We start from the raw sequence: 16,499 nt of genomic DNA on the forward strand, positions 1-16,499 counted from the left end.
AGTTTCACAGAATGATGGAACAGAACATAACTATAGTTGGATGTTACTTGTTAGCCTAGTTGGTTGTAATAATGGCTTGGGCTTAGTAGGTCATGGGTTTGAGTCTCTTGGCCAACTTTATTTTTAAAGGAACAGGAGTTATAGAGATGCCCCTTATAACAGTTAAAGGCGTCTCCCTATGGGAAAGAGGCGCCTCTAACACTTATAGGGTCTTTAAAACTTCACTTTGGACGATAGTTGATTTTTTTGGGGGCCTTAAAATTTGTGTCTGAACTTCTTTCTAGGGCCCAAAATTTGTTTTGTTTATGCAGTTGTACCATTTTTTTGTATTTAAAGTATTGTTGTTATCTCTTATTTGTTTCTTCACTCACTTCATGATCTTGTTATTATTTATTTATGCGTTACCCGTCGAAAAGCCAGTCACCACCAAAGGTTGTCGACTAGCCCTTCACTCTTCTTTTTTCTCTTTTATTTTCCCCTTTCCTCTTGTTCTTTGTTTTGATTCTTTTTATATTACCACTTCAACCACCACCATGGGCCTCTCCCCTATCTCTTCTCAGGGAAATTCGCGAGATATGTCACAAATCTAAACAAAAAAAACCGAGTCTCAAAATTTAGGCACATGATAGAAAATTTATTTATTTTAATTATAAAATGATAAAAGTGTAACTGAACAAAAAATGTCATCATCTTTTGCAAGCACTATTGCCTTCTGGATAAGTTTCTTAGACAAAATTGATTTAAGTCAGCCTTGCTTAATACGATATTCTGACTCTGCCCTGCCAGTCATATCCTTTTTTTTATCTTCTTTGTGTCACGGTGACCAGAATTTCTCCTCCAAATGAGATATCGAGTCTTTCAGAATAAAATAAAATTGAACTTCCATTAATAAAGGTCTATTGAAGTTCAAGTTGAAATTCAGTACATTAATGAAGATGAAGAGAAATAACAATTGAAGTCACAGTGAGAGAAAGAACTAATTAAAATCATTTTGGGGGATTTAACAAAGTATACAACGATTGACAGATGGAAGGTTAATAAAAGGGTGCGAAAATAGAATTTTACGAATATTAGGGGCTAAAAGGAAATATTTTGGTGGCTCATGAAGTTATGAAAAGTCAACTTGGTCTAAACCACAATGGTATACGTGGCGTTCATTAAGTGGCTGCGACATCAAATACTGACGCATGAAAAGAATCTGTCAAAGTGATTAGGGCACGTCCATTGGAATCCAAACAAACCAGTGATAAACCCTAAAAATGCAAAAGTGGCAAGTGGGGATTCTTCAGTTTAAAATATACAAGTGTATCAAATTTCGATGGTTGTGATGAAAAAGGTTAAAATCCAACGCAACTTGTTTGTCTCCTCCTCCTCACTCTGTTTCTTGATTCTCTCCCCTCAGCTAGAAACCAGAGATAAGAGAGAGACAAATTAGAGCGAGAAAGTTAAAGAGTTAGAGAGAGAAAGTTAGAGAGAGATGTGTGGAATACTCGCCGTCTTCGGTTGCACGGATAACTCTTTGGCGAAGCGCTCACGAATCATCGAACTCTCTCGGAGGTTTTGCATTTCTGTTTCAATCAATTTCTCTCCATTTATCCTATTGTTTCCTTGAAATTTGATTGTTCCGAAATTTGATTGTTCTGAGATTTAATTGTTCTCAGAGATTTGATTGTTCTGAAATTTGATTGTTGTGAGATTTGATTGTTCTGAGATTTGATAGTTGTGAGATTTGATTGTTCTGAGATTTGATTGTTCTGAGATTTGATTGTTCTGAAATTTGATTGTTCTGAAATTTGATTCGTAAATGCTAAATGGAACATGTTTCATTTCTTCATTGTCGTTCATTTTCTATCGAGATTGTGAGTTTTCGCGGATTGGTACACTATTTTGTAAAGTTTCTTCGATTTACTTGGCTAATCTCTCTTTCTCGCTCTAGAATTTAAGTACTCGTTATACATATTATTAGGTTTTTAATATCTTAGCTCAGATGATTGCTAAATGCATTTCTAGGTTAGTTTTTTCTGGAATTTTTTGAACTATACCTGACAATCAGATTGGAACTCAATGAAACGTCCATATTGTTTATCAAGACTACTTTTGATTTGTATGTTTTAATAGATTTGTTTACAGTGATCTCACTCTCGATGTTGTATGTAATTTAGATTTCTCTTTGTTTGTGAAGCTATGACTCATCTTTTAAATAGTTTTTCTTCTACAGTAGATACAACTTATAAATTCAGAAGAACCACTTTATCGTTTTGCAATTATTTCCAACTTTTTGCCTGATATGATCTTTTTTATCTTTCTGCAAATAAAATGTGAGGCTAACTTATTTCAATTGGTATTTTACGTATTGAAAATTTAGGTTGCGCCACAGAGGTCCCGACTGGAGTGGCTTACATTGTCATGAGGACTGTTATCTTGCTCATCAAAGATTAGCTATTGTAGATCCTGCTTCTGGGGATCAGCCACTGTACAATGAAGACAAGAGCATCATCGTCACGGTATTTCCTGATTAAGATCTAAAGCTGAATTGACAGACTTACTTAAATGGTCGAGACTAAATTTATTTGACCAAACTAGGGAAATTGGAATTAAAGTCATCAGCAGAAAATTTAAGACTGGAAAACCAACTCTTCATTTTATATGTACCTTTAGCTTATAAATTCATGTAACACATATTATAGATATCATCGTGTATCTACTAACTGGAGAGAGATAGGAGTAACTCAGGAACAGTTTTATCATTCCTTGGTTGCCAGGTTGTGCTTATGGTTGGATCTTCCAACCTAGCAAGCGAGGAGTAATCTTCCTAAATTTATATCATTGGAGTATGTACCACAAAAATGTTATTTTATGAGTGCCAGATAATATATTAATATGTTGTTATCATTTTATATGCCAGTACATAGGTCTGCAACAGAGTCAATCTAAGTTTTACAGTGTGGGAATGATTTATATCTAATTTGGTGATTCCTAGTATAACTCAATCTTTATATTTGATGCATTTTTTGTTTCTCTAGGTTAATGGGGAGATATATAACCATGAAGAATTGAGGGGAAAGCTGAAGTCTCATCAGTTCCGAACTGGAAGTGATTGTGAAGTTATTGCTCACCTTGTAAGTAATAGATATATTGTAACGTATGGGTTAATTCCAATAATCTGGAAGCAGTCATCAGATACCATTTACTCATCACTTCTACTCTGGTTTATCCTTTTTTTTATTTATGGCAGTATGAAGAATATGGAGAGAATTTTGTGGACATGTTGGATGGGATGTTCTCCTTTGTCCTCCTTGACACACGTGACAAAAGTTTCATTGCTGCCCGAGATGCTATCGGAATTACCCCACTATACATGGGTTGGGGCCTCGATGGTATGTAATATAAAATTGACTTTTGCCTCTAGAGAGTTGTATTTTTCTTTTGCTAACTGCTGCTTTCGTCACCAAATCTAATCTAGTTCTTTCCATCTTAGACATAAATTATAAGTCATTTCAAGAACAACAAAAAAGACACAGATTGTAAGTCTTGGACAACGTTCCATGTATCAATAGCTTCGGCTTAATTTATTTGAACCCCATGTTGTGGCAAAATTTGAGTTTTAATGATATTTGAAGGATCATATTTCCATCCCAATTGCAGAAAGTGCACCTGACTGTTGAATGTTGAATCAATAGAAAACACTGAATTGTTGATGGGCTCATATCTTTGATGTTCTTTTGCATAAGTACTCTTCTCTTGTTACTTGGACGCATTAATAACTTCCAGTCGAACATAACTGGTAGATCAAATGGTTAATGATCTTGCCGTTCTTTTTGCGACCTAAGTTTAGACCTTTCTCATGTTCCCAACAACCATAGATCTCGAGGCCTACTAATTTTGTCGTTCATTGTCCAATTGTTACTGTTCAGAAAGGGAAATGGGTTGGCTTATGATTTTCAGCATACTAGATGTCCATGTCCAACTCCTAGATGGCTCGAGTTAGCATGATAAGCTAAAATCATCCATATGAGATAGATGTGTACCTTAGCATCGTTATTTTCATTTCAGAGTATATCTTTATTCATGTCCACACTAAGATCTTAAATTCTGTTATGGAATTTCTAGCAAATATAATGTAGTCTTCGGTTCAGTTATTCTTTGTGGCTTTTTCCTCTGGTAATTTGTAGACTGTATGTAAGAGTAAGTGCATCTATTTCAGCTAAAGAGTCCATCATCTTAAGTTAATACACTCTGTTTCACTTGTTAGGATCAACTTGCTTTGCTTCAGAAATGAAGGCTTTGAGTGATGATTGTGAACGTTTTGTGTCCTTCCTTCCCGGGCATATATATTCTAGCAAAACTGGTAAGTTGTGTATTATGTGTTGCTGATTTTTGTGAAAGATTGCTTTGAATTTCTTAAACGCTATTTATTTTGAAATTTCATTCTAGTAGACACATAATAAGGATCCTTTTCTATTATTTTGGTTCTTGTTTTTTGTATGTTGCTAATGTAGGAAGAAACCGAAGATTCATCACATTTTTCCAAATTCAGAAGATCGGCTATATCTAATGAACTCACTTACAGACTCTCTAGTTTGGGTTTTTTGGTAATATGAAATTTGTGGAAGATTTGGTTCTTTTGTTTGAAAGAGTTTCATACTAAATCAGTTTTAAGTGGCGTACTCTTCAAATCTTTTGCTACTTGGAGGGGAAATAACATAAGTTGATGATCTTCTCTTATGAAATATTTCTGTTGATACCAGAAAGAAATTAAAGATGGGTTGTTTGTATGGATGTTTTTCTGGACATCAGTAGTAGGAAAATAAAGATAGGTCGGTTGGTAGAGCTGGAAAGCCTTTTAAAGCTTAGTTTTATGTTAGGTGAATCCCATTTTCTGAAAGGTTTTCGATGTCATCCTTTTTTCTCCTAAAATTCTCTGATTTCCATGATTTTAGGAGAGCTTAGACGGTGGTACAACCCGAAGTGGTATTCAGAGAGCATTCCATCAACTCCTTACGATCCTCTGGTTTTACGTGATGCCTTTGAGAAGGTATGCTCTGAAGACTGAAACTTTACTTGTAATCAAATTTTGTGTTACCTTCCGGCTTCCGCTGTCGTATGGTTTGCTCGCCTCATAAAGATGAAGGTCTTGGTATGAGTAAACCTACTAAAGTGAAGCAAAAAATAAAATGGAGAAATACTAAGTTGTAATAAGAAGAGAACATCATAAAGTCAAACATAAGCTTATACTGATTAGCGATTAGTCTTTAGTGATTATAACAACTTTATGTTACATAGTTTAGGCACAAAGAAGGGGGAAAATATGCCATTGCAGATATGCAAATTAAGAGAATGGAAAGTTAGAAACATAGAAAGAATGTGATGCGTAGGGAAGAGAAAATTAGGAGCAGTGAAGAAAATGAAATCTAAAACAGAAAAGTCAACTTAGAAATAAAATCTGAATAAGAGTTTATCTGAGGACTGGAGTTCTTCTCAGCGACATGATCATAACAAAACAAATGGGGGATCAAAGCGAGATGAAGAGACATGTTCGAACAAAACACAAGTTATGAAGCAAAAGTTCAGTCGGTTTGAGTGACTGAGGAATTTTTTTTTTCCAGATTACCGTCTCCATAATATTTCAGCAGTCAAATTTTCATTGTTTTGTATTATAATTCTCCAAAGTTCTTTTCATTGTTTGATATTTTAATGACATGTAGCGGCGATGCCACAAATTATCCTCCATGGATGCACTTTTTATAGTAAATTTAGGAAAAACGAGTATCATAACCCAGGAAAATTAAACCCACTGACTCACAATTTTGGAGTATAATGAGCGGGTCTGAAATATTAGGTGGTCTTTGGCTTAAGCTAGAATGAGCTTATGGTAGGTGGTCTCGCACCTGATTACATAGAGGGTATATGTTGAATTTAGAAACTAATATAACTTTACTTGTTAGTTGTTACTAAAGTTCTCACACTTACCTTCAGCCTGCTGATTTGTGTGAAAAAAAAAGTTCTCACACTTAGTATATATTCATATTTTCTGTACTTGATCAACTTTTCTTTTCACCCTTCCAGGCGGTGATAAAGAGACTTATGGCAGATGTACCATTTGGTGTTCTTTTATCTGGAGGACTTGACTCGTCACTTGTTGCATCTGTGGCTTCTCGTCACTTGTCGCAAGCGAAAGTTGCTAGACAGTGGGGATCACAGCTTCATACCTTTTGCATCGGTTTGAAGGTTAAATTATGGCCCATTTTTTATTTATTAATCTTCATTTTGTTTTGCTTGTGGTGATTCACTACAAAATAATCATATGGTACATATATTATATTGATAATTAGCAACATAATTAACAGCTTAATTTTTTAAGTAGAATATCGATAAAATGTGAAGAATACATTTTATTTTTCTCATAAATATTATATTATTATCTCAAGACGTTTTTTGTCAGTTCTTGATGAAGTGTTGCCTAACAGTTGTTCATGGGCATTGTGTCTAATTGTATTACTCTAATCACTGGATTACAAGTCCATATTTCTCAACTTCACTTTTAGTGGACCTTCATTTTCTAATATCTTTTGTTTTTCAGGGCTCTCCAGATCTCAGTGCTGCTAGAGAAGTGGCAGACTATCTAGGAACTCTTCACCACGAGTTTACCTTCACAGTTCAGGTAACATCCTCTCCCCCTCTGATTCTATGGATTCAGTAATTCAGTTGCTTTCACACGACATGATCTTTTCATATTTTTCGAATACCAGGAAGGCATAGATGCACTTGAGGAGGTTATTTACCACATAGAAACATATGATGTGACGACCATTAGAGCCAGCACTCCGATGTTCTTGATGTCCCGGAAAATTAAATCCTTGGGTGTAAAGATGGTTCTTTCAGGGGAAGGTTCAGATGAAATTCTCGGAGGTTACTTGTATTTCCACAAAGCTCCAAACAAGGAGGAATTCCATCAAGAAACATGTCGAAAGGTAATCCAAACCATTGAACCCGACTTATTTTCCTTCCTTACCTTTTCTTTTCATGTTATCTCCCTAAAAAACTCTTCCAAATTGGGTTTATCTTGAATTTCAATTTTATGTTACTCAGATTAAAGCACTACATCTTTATGATTGCTTGAGAGCTAACAAATCAACATCAGCTTGGGGTCTAGAGGCCCGTGTACCATTTTTGGATAAAGAGTTCATCAATATCGCCATGGATATCGATCCAGAGTCAAAAATGGTAAGCACATGACATGAGTTCCAGATTTGCATCATTAGTTGTTACCCAGTGTTTTCTCGGTAATAGTGAAATATTGTTACCTGATCAAATCCATAATAAAGACGTGAAATCTTTGAAAAATTACAGATAAGACGTGATCTTGGTAGAATTGAGAAGTGGGTCCTACGAAACGCATTTGATGACGAAAAGAATCCATATCTTCCAAAGGTTTGAAAGCTACAAAATTTCAACTATTCAAATTGATATATTTTTAGACTATCAATCTGACTTTTTTGTTTTGAATTTCAGCACATATTGTATAGGCAAAAGGAACAGTTCAGTGATGGAGTTGGATATAGCTGGATTGATGGATTGAAAGATCATGCAAATGCACATGTATTTTTAACTTCTCACCTTCCTGGACGAGTCCATATGAAATATCCGTCTTACCAGAGCAATTCTCTCTAACTTATCATTTTCCATTTATAAGGATTTATTAATCTGTTATATTATTTTCACTGTGGTCAGGTTTCTGATGCAATGTTGGGACAAGCTTCCTTTGTTTATCCTGAGAATACCCCTACCACTAAGGAAGCCTACTACTACAGAACAATTTTCGAAAAATTCTTCCCGAAGGTAACCTTTTCTTGTTCTTTTCCTTTTTTTTGTTCATATTTCATTCCTCACGACCTCAAGTACTTACTTGGTAAGTGATCCAATCAAATTTTACGTACTCTGGAAATGAACATGAAAATTGGGATAGTTCTATCATGTGTTCGGGTTGGATATATCTACATGCCTTCCGGATGACCTCGAGGTTCATACTAAACCTGAGGCCATCTACATGCCTTTCGGATACATAGGACTTTGTAGCTCGTCCACATCGAGTCCTGACAGACGAGGAATTCTGGATCTTTTTTACAACCTATGCTCTATTCTCACACATCATTGGGAGATATTTTTTTTATCAAATTTAGCTGATAGATAATGATTTTTCTGGTCTCGTGGACAGAATGCGGCAAGGTCGACAGTCCCAGGAGGTCCAAGTGTGGCATGTAGTACTGCAAAAGCAATGGAATGGGACGCATCGTGGTCGAAAAACCCTGATCCATCAGGTCGAGCAGCTCTTGGTGTTCATGCTGACGCTTATGAAGAAGCTAAGCCATCAGCTAGCATTGCCCCTCCACTGAATGGCATTTCACAGAAACTACAGGATGGTGCTGCAGAGGCTGTTGTGGCAATCGCGCTGTAATGGGAGTAAATTTCTATAGTGCTTGATTCTCGCTACTCAGGAATATTAAAACTAGGGTTCGGTTGTGTTGATGCAAAAAAGCTAGTGGTTTTTTAGTTTTCTGTTTGTTCTTTTGGAAGACGTATATTTTATCTTCAAGCAAAAGATATTTCTAACGACACTTATTTTAAGGTTCTTGAATTTTTCTTATATTTTATGAGTAGACTGATACAATGAGAAGGATTTCATTTACATAAAAAAAAAAAAAAAAAAAAATAAATATAATGAGAGAATGTGGCTTAGTAATAATGACAAAAAGTAATTTTTAGGGAAACAACTTTGTTTGATTATTTTTTCCTGTTGATCGTTTCTAACTATGAAACATCTTAGAGCAAGTCCAAGGCTAGCCGGTCTCGGACCCTTAATTTCACTTTTTCATTCAAATTTAAGAGCCTCAACTCAGCCCCAAGGCTAGCCGATCCTGGGTCCTTAAATTTGAAATTTTTATTTCTCAATTCACTTAAATAATTCCATTAAACAATATCGATTACAAACTTTACATTTGATTAGAAATTTAAATCTACGTAAATTCGACTAAACAACAATAGAAAAGTTAAAAATAGCTAGAAGGGGTTTCTTGGTTCTTGTGGATGACTGCCGAACCAAGCTTCTCGCGCCGCTATAAGCATCTGTGCACCATGTTCGTCGAGAGACCTAACATCAATCCTCAATAAGTCTATCCCATATTGTCGGTCTTTTGCTTGTTTATCGGTTTCTAGAAACCCTTTTTGAATTTCAATAGATTCTTTAAGTAATAACGATCTTTGTTGAGATTCTTCCATTCTATTTTGCTAATATTCTGGCGGAGCATCTCCGGCTACTACTTTGGCTTTAGAGGTAGAATTTGTCGAATTTTCTCCGACTCTTGCATTTGCTTTGGCTTGTTTACGATCCATTGGTCTTTCCTCCGATGGATTGGTATTGGAATCTCTTTTCCCAGATGTTGACTCTCCTGGCATGTCTGCCATCCACTTGTTATGCGACATCAAAACTTTGTAAACATGTTGGAATCTAAACATTTTTCCTTTGTGATTGTTTTTATAAACATCAAGTGCTCTTTGTATCTGAAATAATCAAAATTGGTTTAAAGGGATATTATGAAATCAAAAGATAAAAATATATAGATTAAAAGTAAGAAAAATTACCCGGTCATAGTCGTTCTCTCCGCTTTTTGGAACTTTATTTACACTACAAAATAGACAGGCTTTAGCTACGACCTTTTTGCTACGAACTAAACTTGTTGTAGCTATTGGTCAACATCTGCTATGGATATTTAGTAATCGTAACAAAAACTGACCAATAGCTACAAACATTGTGTGCAGTTGCTACACATATGTCCATGTCAATTGAGTGGCGGGTACAAATTTTTGAGAATCTGGAAAACACCTTTTTGCTATGGTATACTAAGCATAGCAAATAGACGGTATTTGCTATGCCCAGTTCGTAGCTAATGGGTGAAAAATGGTCACAAAATATTGCGCCAAAAATTTTAGGGTGCGCGGTAAAATTAAAAGCCCCAAATTTGAAGGGCGCGCATCCAAAAGGTTTCGAGAGTCTTCTCCGTAACCAGTTTTAGAAAACCCTAACGGCTCTGTTTAATTTTCTACTGCTTTTTTATCTTTCTTCTTCTAGTTTATGGGTATTGTTTTGATTGATTCAAGCTAAGTCTAATGGCTGGTAAAAGAGAAGGTCCTGCAACTGGAATCGATCTAGGAACAACATACTCTTGTGTTGGTGTTTGGCAAGACTATCATCTCCAGATTATTGCCAATGATCAAGGAAACAATACTACTCCATCTTATGTTGCTTTCACTAATTCATAGCGTTTGATGGGAGAGACAGCTAAGAACAAGGTCACCATGAATTTGACTTACACGGTTCGGTGAGTTTATAGGTTTACCTTGCAATCACAATCTGATCTTGTTTTATCTTTAAAAATTATAACCTGATTATATAGTTTTGAAAAATTATGGCATCCATAATATATTCTCTTGTGTTGAAAGTTCTACTTTTGATTAGTTTTTGTAGATTTCGTGTTTGAAATTAGGTTTGACAATCTCTTGATTAGTTAGATTTTGATTTGGATATAGTATTGACGAACCAAATTGGGAGAGAAAAGACCCCACATAACTTGTTCGATGAAATGCCCGCAAGAGATCTGATCTTATATACTGTTTTCTTTGGTGTTTGAATTCTCTCTTTGATTGTGCTCATTTCAAGATTGATTGGATTTTAGATTTAAAATGAGGATTAATTTTTAGGTTATGTGCGGATTTGATTTTGATTTTTCAGATATCATAAGAACTGTTGATTTGCATCAATGGTTTTGTAGGGCTACTTCTTCAATCAAGTGGAGAGATGGATGGGATTTACGATCTGGTGGTTTCACAAATCTCTGTTATAAATGCGGGTATTTTTAATTCAATTGAACCTCTCTTTACTGATTCGATTAATTGAACTAGAACTTTGACTTTCAATTGAACCTCTTTACCGATTTGATTTAATTGAACTTTGAAGCTAAAGTAGAAATAATTGAATTCCCTAATTTCTAATTCACATTGTTAGCCTATAAAACAAAAAACTTGGGGAAACACTTAATGCAACATAATCTCAGGGAACCCAAGTGCATGGTGTTTTTTGGATCAAAAGGAGCATGGGATATCAATTGCATGAAAGTTTGAACTTGATATGTTACTTCTTGTTATCAAAGGGTTGAATCTTTTCCTGTTTTATGTTTTCGTATATTGATTTTCTAGGGTTGCTTATGAACAACTGATTTTCTGGGAGATATTCCACCTAAAAGAATCTGGTTGAAGGGAGTGCCATTTTTGTGGAAAGGTAAGCTTGTCTTGTTATTGCTAAGTTTAGGTCCCCCCTCTGCATATTGTCTTAGTTCACATCTATTGGATTTGCAGTGTCTTCATTGTGGTTGTGTTGCTTCAAAGTCATTGGTTGTACTACTGGATGATGGTGCTATGGAGTGTATTAGTTGCATGAAGATATTTTTATGCTCTGTAAGTGAACGCTCAGACTTGTTTTATAGACACCGATACTCATAACATTAAGGCCATAAAAATATCACATTGAAGTGTTGAATGCTTTTTCATGTCAGTTACTTACTTTTTATTTTAAACCCTTGTCATAACATCCAAACTTCTCTTTCTAAGAACATTAGTTAGGACTACTAGGATATCCCAAAACACCAGAAATGATATTAAGGAGTATAACAACTGGTCTATGACGAATTCTTAAAATACAAAAGAACTTTCACGAATATTATTTATAAGCAACATAGAGTTGTTCCGACTTCTGAAACTGGGATGTTCACTGCTAGGCTAGTAATATCTATATAATTTCTTCATATATTGGACTCTTTCTTTTCTTTTCTCGGAATCGTGAATGTTATATTTCATTGAAAAATGATATTTTATTATTGATTTTATCGAAGTACCAACTAATGATATTTTGTATCTCTTCTTTTACAGGAAAAGTTGGAGAAAGGAACCTTCGTACGAGATTTCTTTTTTGTTTGTATATAGTACATTAACCTCTTAAATATATAGACATAGGTTAGTTTTGGCTGTTTACTCGATATATTACGTTCATATTTTGGTCAACTCCATTTGTTGGATGTAAAGTTGTAGATTCTATGTATGAAAGATTTTTAAATGAATGAATAGATGAAATGGATTACTGATGTATCTCATTTTATATGCATTTTGGTTATATATATGTATACATATATATAGATTCATGTTGGACAGGTCATGATTAATGAATATTTAGGGATATAAAGATTTTAAAAATGCAAGACTTTTTGTTACGGATAATTCCATCACTAATAGACGTTCAACGACCATATTTTTTTTCAATACTAGTTATGGAAAAATCCATAGCAAATACGTTTAACTAGTAGTTAGGGATGAAAGGTGTAGCAGAAAGTTCGTAGCTAAAACCTATTGTGACGGCAATACTAGTTACGAGGTCAAGGGCGTAGCAATATGTCTGTTGCTACGGAAATATGAGTAACTGCTACGGTCGGTGTCCATAACTAAAGAACGTCTATTTTGTAGTGTTACTATCCTCAAAGTAGAGATAAAACTTTGACAATCGGCATTTATCTCACTGAAACGAGATTTACAACTCTTTTTTGTGCGTTGAGAGTTTGTAATTTCATTAAATTCATCGGTTATTTTTTGCCAAAATACATTAGATTTTTCGCAATTTCCGACAACTGCATCAAACGTGAATTTCAAATAAGAATTAGTAAGTACTATATCTTCATTGGTAGTATACGCAACCCGTTTAGCTTTCTTGGTTGAAGTCATGTCTTCTTGCTCGCAAGAATCATCTAAAGTTTCATCTACCGCCGAGGGAACGCGTGAAGATTCATTAAAAGTTTCATCACTTTCAAATTGGCTAGAGTGATAACCGGGAGTTTGAACGAGATCCATAAATAACTCATTATCATTGAAGGAATCTATTGAAAAAGATTGAAGAAATTGGCAAGAAATTTGGAGAGATAAAATGAAAGAGAAAGAGTTGAAATAGAGTGAATGAGAGAGAGATGAAGGATGATTTGGGTTCAACCCCTATTTATAAGGGTTGTACCCAAAATCTGGCCGTTGGATTTGCTCCAACGGCTAGATCTGTTTCTGGCCCCCAACATGACCGTTGGGAGCTCCCCAACAGTCCGTTGGGAGGTTCAACCGGCCCCTAATAAGGGTCGGCTGTTTGTCCGAAAGGACAGATCGGGGGGATGGACCCTTAATTCGAATTAAGGGCCTCAGCCCCCTCCCCCCAGACTTGGTCTTAATCAGATGGACTCAAAATCCACTGAATTGGCTATTCAAATGAGTGAGGTATCACAAATCGGATAAAAATGTTAAACTCTGACTCAACTTAATTCTATTTCCTTGAAGTTGGTTTAATGGCAAAACGTTGGTCTGAAAAGTATCTCATTCTTTGTAGATTTCCTTCAACTGCAATATATCACTCCTTTTTATGAGTTTTGTCTATTGAAAATGAACAAATCCCACTACCTTATTCCCTTGTACACCAAATCATCTACGTCACAGATGAGACTTTTTCGTCTTTTCACACATCCATTAGAAGTGTGAAAAGATATAGTACCCCTGTTTTTTAAAGGCCCTTTTAAGGGTTCTATTTTTTTTTTTTTTTTGCATCAATTGAGGATCCATAACCCTCAACAGAAAAAATTGAGGGATCCATAAAACTCCAGATGGGGTCAATGTTGGTCGGCCATGGATATAATCAGGACCATAAGATTGAAATTTGGTATAAAAATAGAACCATGGGAAAGTAGTTATTCTAAAAACAAAGTTTGGTATTTCGTGTGCGGGACAAGTTCTTGTGATACACCAAACTTGCAATAATTATAGTCAAGTCCGAGACTTTCCTTTTTGATTGAAAAAATGAGTTCAAAGAAAGGGAAATTTGGAATAACTACTTTCCCATAAGTGTGTTTGGGGAATACAATCCTGGTTGCACTAAAATTCAACCAATCGGATCCCAATTCACTTACACAACAATAGAGTATAAAAATCAAAACATCTCTTTTTCATTCCTTTGTTTTAGGCGGGTGATTTGGAGAAATAAGAAAAAGAGTTAATTTCTATATGGCCCCCTACTTTGTGACCAGCTTCCTTTATGGCCCCCTTTTTTCGTAAATTCAAATATGGCCCCCTTTTCTTAACACCGTTAGTCAACTTTTATGGTTAATCTTTTTGTTTCCATATTTACCCTTCTTATAAGAATGATTTCAAAATTCAAAATTGACCCCCTTTTGAATTTGGGTCAATTTCCAAAAACTTATAGCTACTTTAGAAAAAACTAGGGGGCCAAAATAGAATACATATAAAAAAATTTTAAAAACACCTCATCTCTCCCTCTCTCTCCTCCATCTCATCGCCTCTCTCCTCCACATCATGTATCTCGCCACCTCATCATCTTCTCCGATGAAGGTCGCCGGCCGGCCAAATTTTCCGGCGACCTTCAAATTTTTTTTTTTTTTTTTTATCTTTCTCTAACTAATCTCTCTCTCATCTCTCTCTCTCTCACTCCCATCTCTCTCTCTCATTTCTCTCTCTCTCATTTCTCTCTCTCTCTCTCCCATCTCTCTCTCTCATTTCTCTCTCTCACCTCTCTATAATTCCGGCGAAGGGGCTCCTCCCCTTCGCCGGAATTATAGTGAGATGAGAGAGAGATAGAGAGAGAGAGAGAGAAATTAGAGAGAGATAGAGAGAGAGAGAAATTAGAGAGAGATAGAGAGAGAGAGAGAAATTAGAGAGAGAGAGAGAGAGAGAGAGAGAGATGGGAGTGAGAGAAAGAGAGAGATGGGAGAGAGATTGGTTAGAGAAAGATAAAAAAAAAAAAAAAAAAATTTTGAAGGTCGCCGAAAAATTTGGCCGGCCGGCGACCTTCATCGGAGAAGATGATGAGGTGGCGGAATACATGATGTGGAGGAGAGAGAGGGAGAGATGAGGTGTTTTTAAATTTTTTTTATATGTATTCTATTTTGGCCCCCTAGTTTTTTCTAAAGTAGCTATAAGTTTTTGGAAATTGACCCAAATTTAAAAGGGGGTCAATTTTGAATTTTGAAATCATTCTTATAAGAAGGGTAAATATGGAAACAAAAAGATTAACCTTAAAAGTTGACTGACGGTGTTAAGAAAAGGGGGCCATATTTGAATTTACGAAAAAAAGGGGGCCATAAAGGAAGCTGGTCACAAAGTAGGGGGCCATATAGGAATTAACTCTAAGAAAAATATCCAGGGTGCAAAGACTTTGTAAAAAACTGGTCAACTTTAGTTGACTAATTATTTCCAAATTGTTAGAGAGAAATAAGTTTAAGTCAAATACTTTTTGCTTTTTCTTTCTTGTTCTCCACAAACTCCATCACCATTTCTTATCTACTCCGGTAATGGTAGACGACAAACGACCATTACCAACAACCTTTTTAGGATATTTCTTCTCCTCCATCCAGATTCGACCACTACAACTATTATTTCTCTCCTCTCCTTCCTCTTTTTCTCTTATCCTTCCTTTCCCATCTTCTTCCCTCTCTAGTGGATCCGGCCGAAGGGGATTTCCCCTTCGCCGAAAACGGTGGTTTGGGGGCTCCTAAACCAAGGCTGGTTTGGGAGTCCCCCAAAACCAGCGGACTGGTTGGGGACTTAAATCTCCAACCAGTTGATCCTGGTTTGAGGGCATCCCCCAAACCAGTACCTACTAGTTGGGATTTCTCCCAACCAGTACCCAGTCTGGTTTGGGAGATTTTCCACATATCAGGCCGACTTTTCGGCAAAAGAGATCCTTCTCTACGTCGGATAATATAAAGAGAATATCGAAAAGAGAGAAGAAAGCATGGTCGAAAGTGGTGGAAGGAGAAAAATTGTGACGGTGGCCAGAGTTGGTTACGGAAATAAGGAAGAAGAAGATAAAACATTGTTTCCCTTTAAAATTTTGCACCTCGAAAAATTTGTCAAAATTCATATCTTCCATTTAAAAATTTTAAATTTTTTACCCCGGAACTTTTTGTTTTGTTTCCTCACCCACCTTAGTTTTATCCTCACCACCGTCACTACTTCCGACCGACACCACCACAACCTCCGCCAACTTTCTCTACATCCTCTCTTTGTGCTCTCTCACTATCTCCTCTTTCCCATCTCTTTCTACTTTCTCTCTATGTTCAAGTTATGAGGAAGGTTCTCGTGAGATTGTCGTACACTTGCGAATTGAATGTTCTTCTCTTCTACACCGTCTATCCACTCCAAATCCAAATCTTCATGATATGAGCTGCAACTTCACCTTCATTAGAAGTTTAAACCCTTTTCTCAATCCACTTCAACACCTTAAAAGCTCCCAATATTATAATTACATGAAAGTTCACAAACAATCCATGAAATCCAAAATTTGCTCTTTGGACCTAACCACATACCATACACCTTCAATATCGCCCTTCTTCATGCTCACTAGATCTCTG

At 35.9% G+C, this 16,499-nt stretch overlaps 1 protein-coding gene and 1 long non-coding RNA gene across 2 annotated transcripts; both read left to right on the forward strand.

Moving 5' to 3' along the window:
• The first annotated feature begins 1,140 nt into the window (after window positions 1-1,140).
• On the forward strand, window positions 1,141-8,644 carry LOC147565108 (asparagine synthetase [glutamine-hydrolyzing] 2-like). Its single transcript, XM_086651614.1, has 14 exons — window positions 1,141-1,557; window positions 2,366-2,504; window positions 3,024-3,119; window positions 3,236-3,377; window positions 4,253-4,348; window positions 4,941-5,035; window positions 6,067-6,228; window positions 6,581-6,661; window positions 6,750-6,971; window positions 7,090-7,224; window positions 7,351-7,431; window positions 7,513-7,599; window positions 7,732-7,839; window positions 8,216-8,644. The coding sequence occupies exons 1-14, from the start codon at window positions 1,478-1,480 to the stop codon at window positions 8,453-8,455; spliced, it is 1,764 nt and encodes a 587-aa protein (XP_086507740.1). The 5' UTR covers window positions 1,141-1,477; the 3' UTR covers window positions 8,456-8,644.
• Window positions 8,645-11,270: 2,626 nt separating this feature from the next.
• LOC147565109 (uncharacterized) lies at window positions 11,271-12,073 on the forward strand. Its single transcript, XR_015237016.1, has 3 exons — window positions 11,271-11,332; window positions 11,410-11,508; window positions 11,980-12,073. It is a non-coding gene; the product is annotated as an uncharacterized LOC147565109 (long non-coding RNA).
• Window positions 12,074-16,499: the final 4,426 nt, after the last annotated feature.

The sequence above is a fragment of the Eschscholzia californica genome, unplaced genomic scaffold (genome assembly GCF_041429995.1).
Source record: "Eschscholzia californica isolate CP2 unplaced genomic scaffold, dmEscCali1.0.p SCAF_1, whole genome shotgun sequence".
NCBI lineage: Eukaryota > Viridiplantae > Streptophyta > Magnoliopsida > Ranunculales > Papaveraceae > Eschscholzia > Eschscholzia californica.

Bases quoted from the DNA above. Each gene is read 5' to 3' on its own strand.
- LOC147565108 (XM_086651614.1), top strand. From the start codon at position 1,478: ATGTGTGGAATACTCGCCGTCTTCGGTTGCACGGATAACTCTTTGGCG. The intron at 6,229-6,580 runs GTTAAATTATGG...TTTGTTTTTCAG, and splicing joins CCTTTTGCATCGGTTTGAAG to GGCTCTCCAGATCTCAGTGC. The intron at 7,225-7,350 runs GTAAGCACATGA...GAAAAATTACAG, and splicing joins TCGATCCAGAGTCAAAAATG to ATAAGACGTGATCTTGGTAG.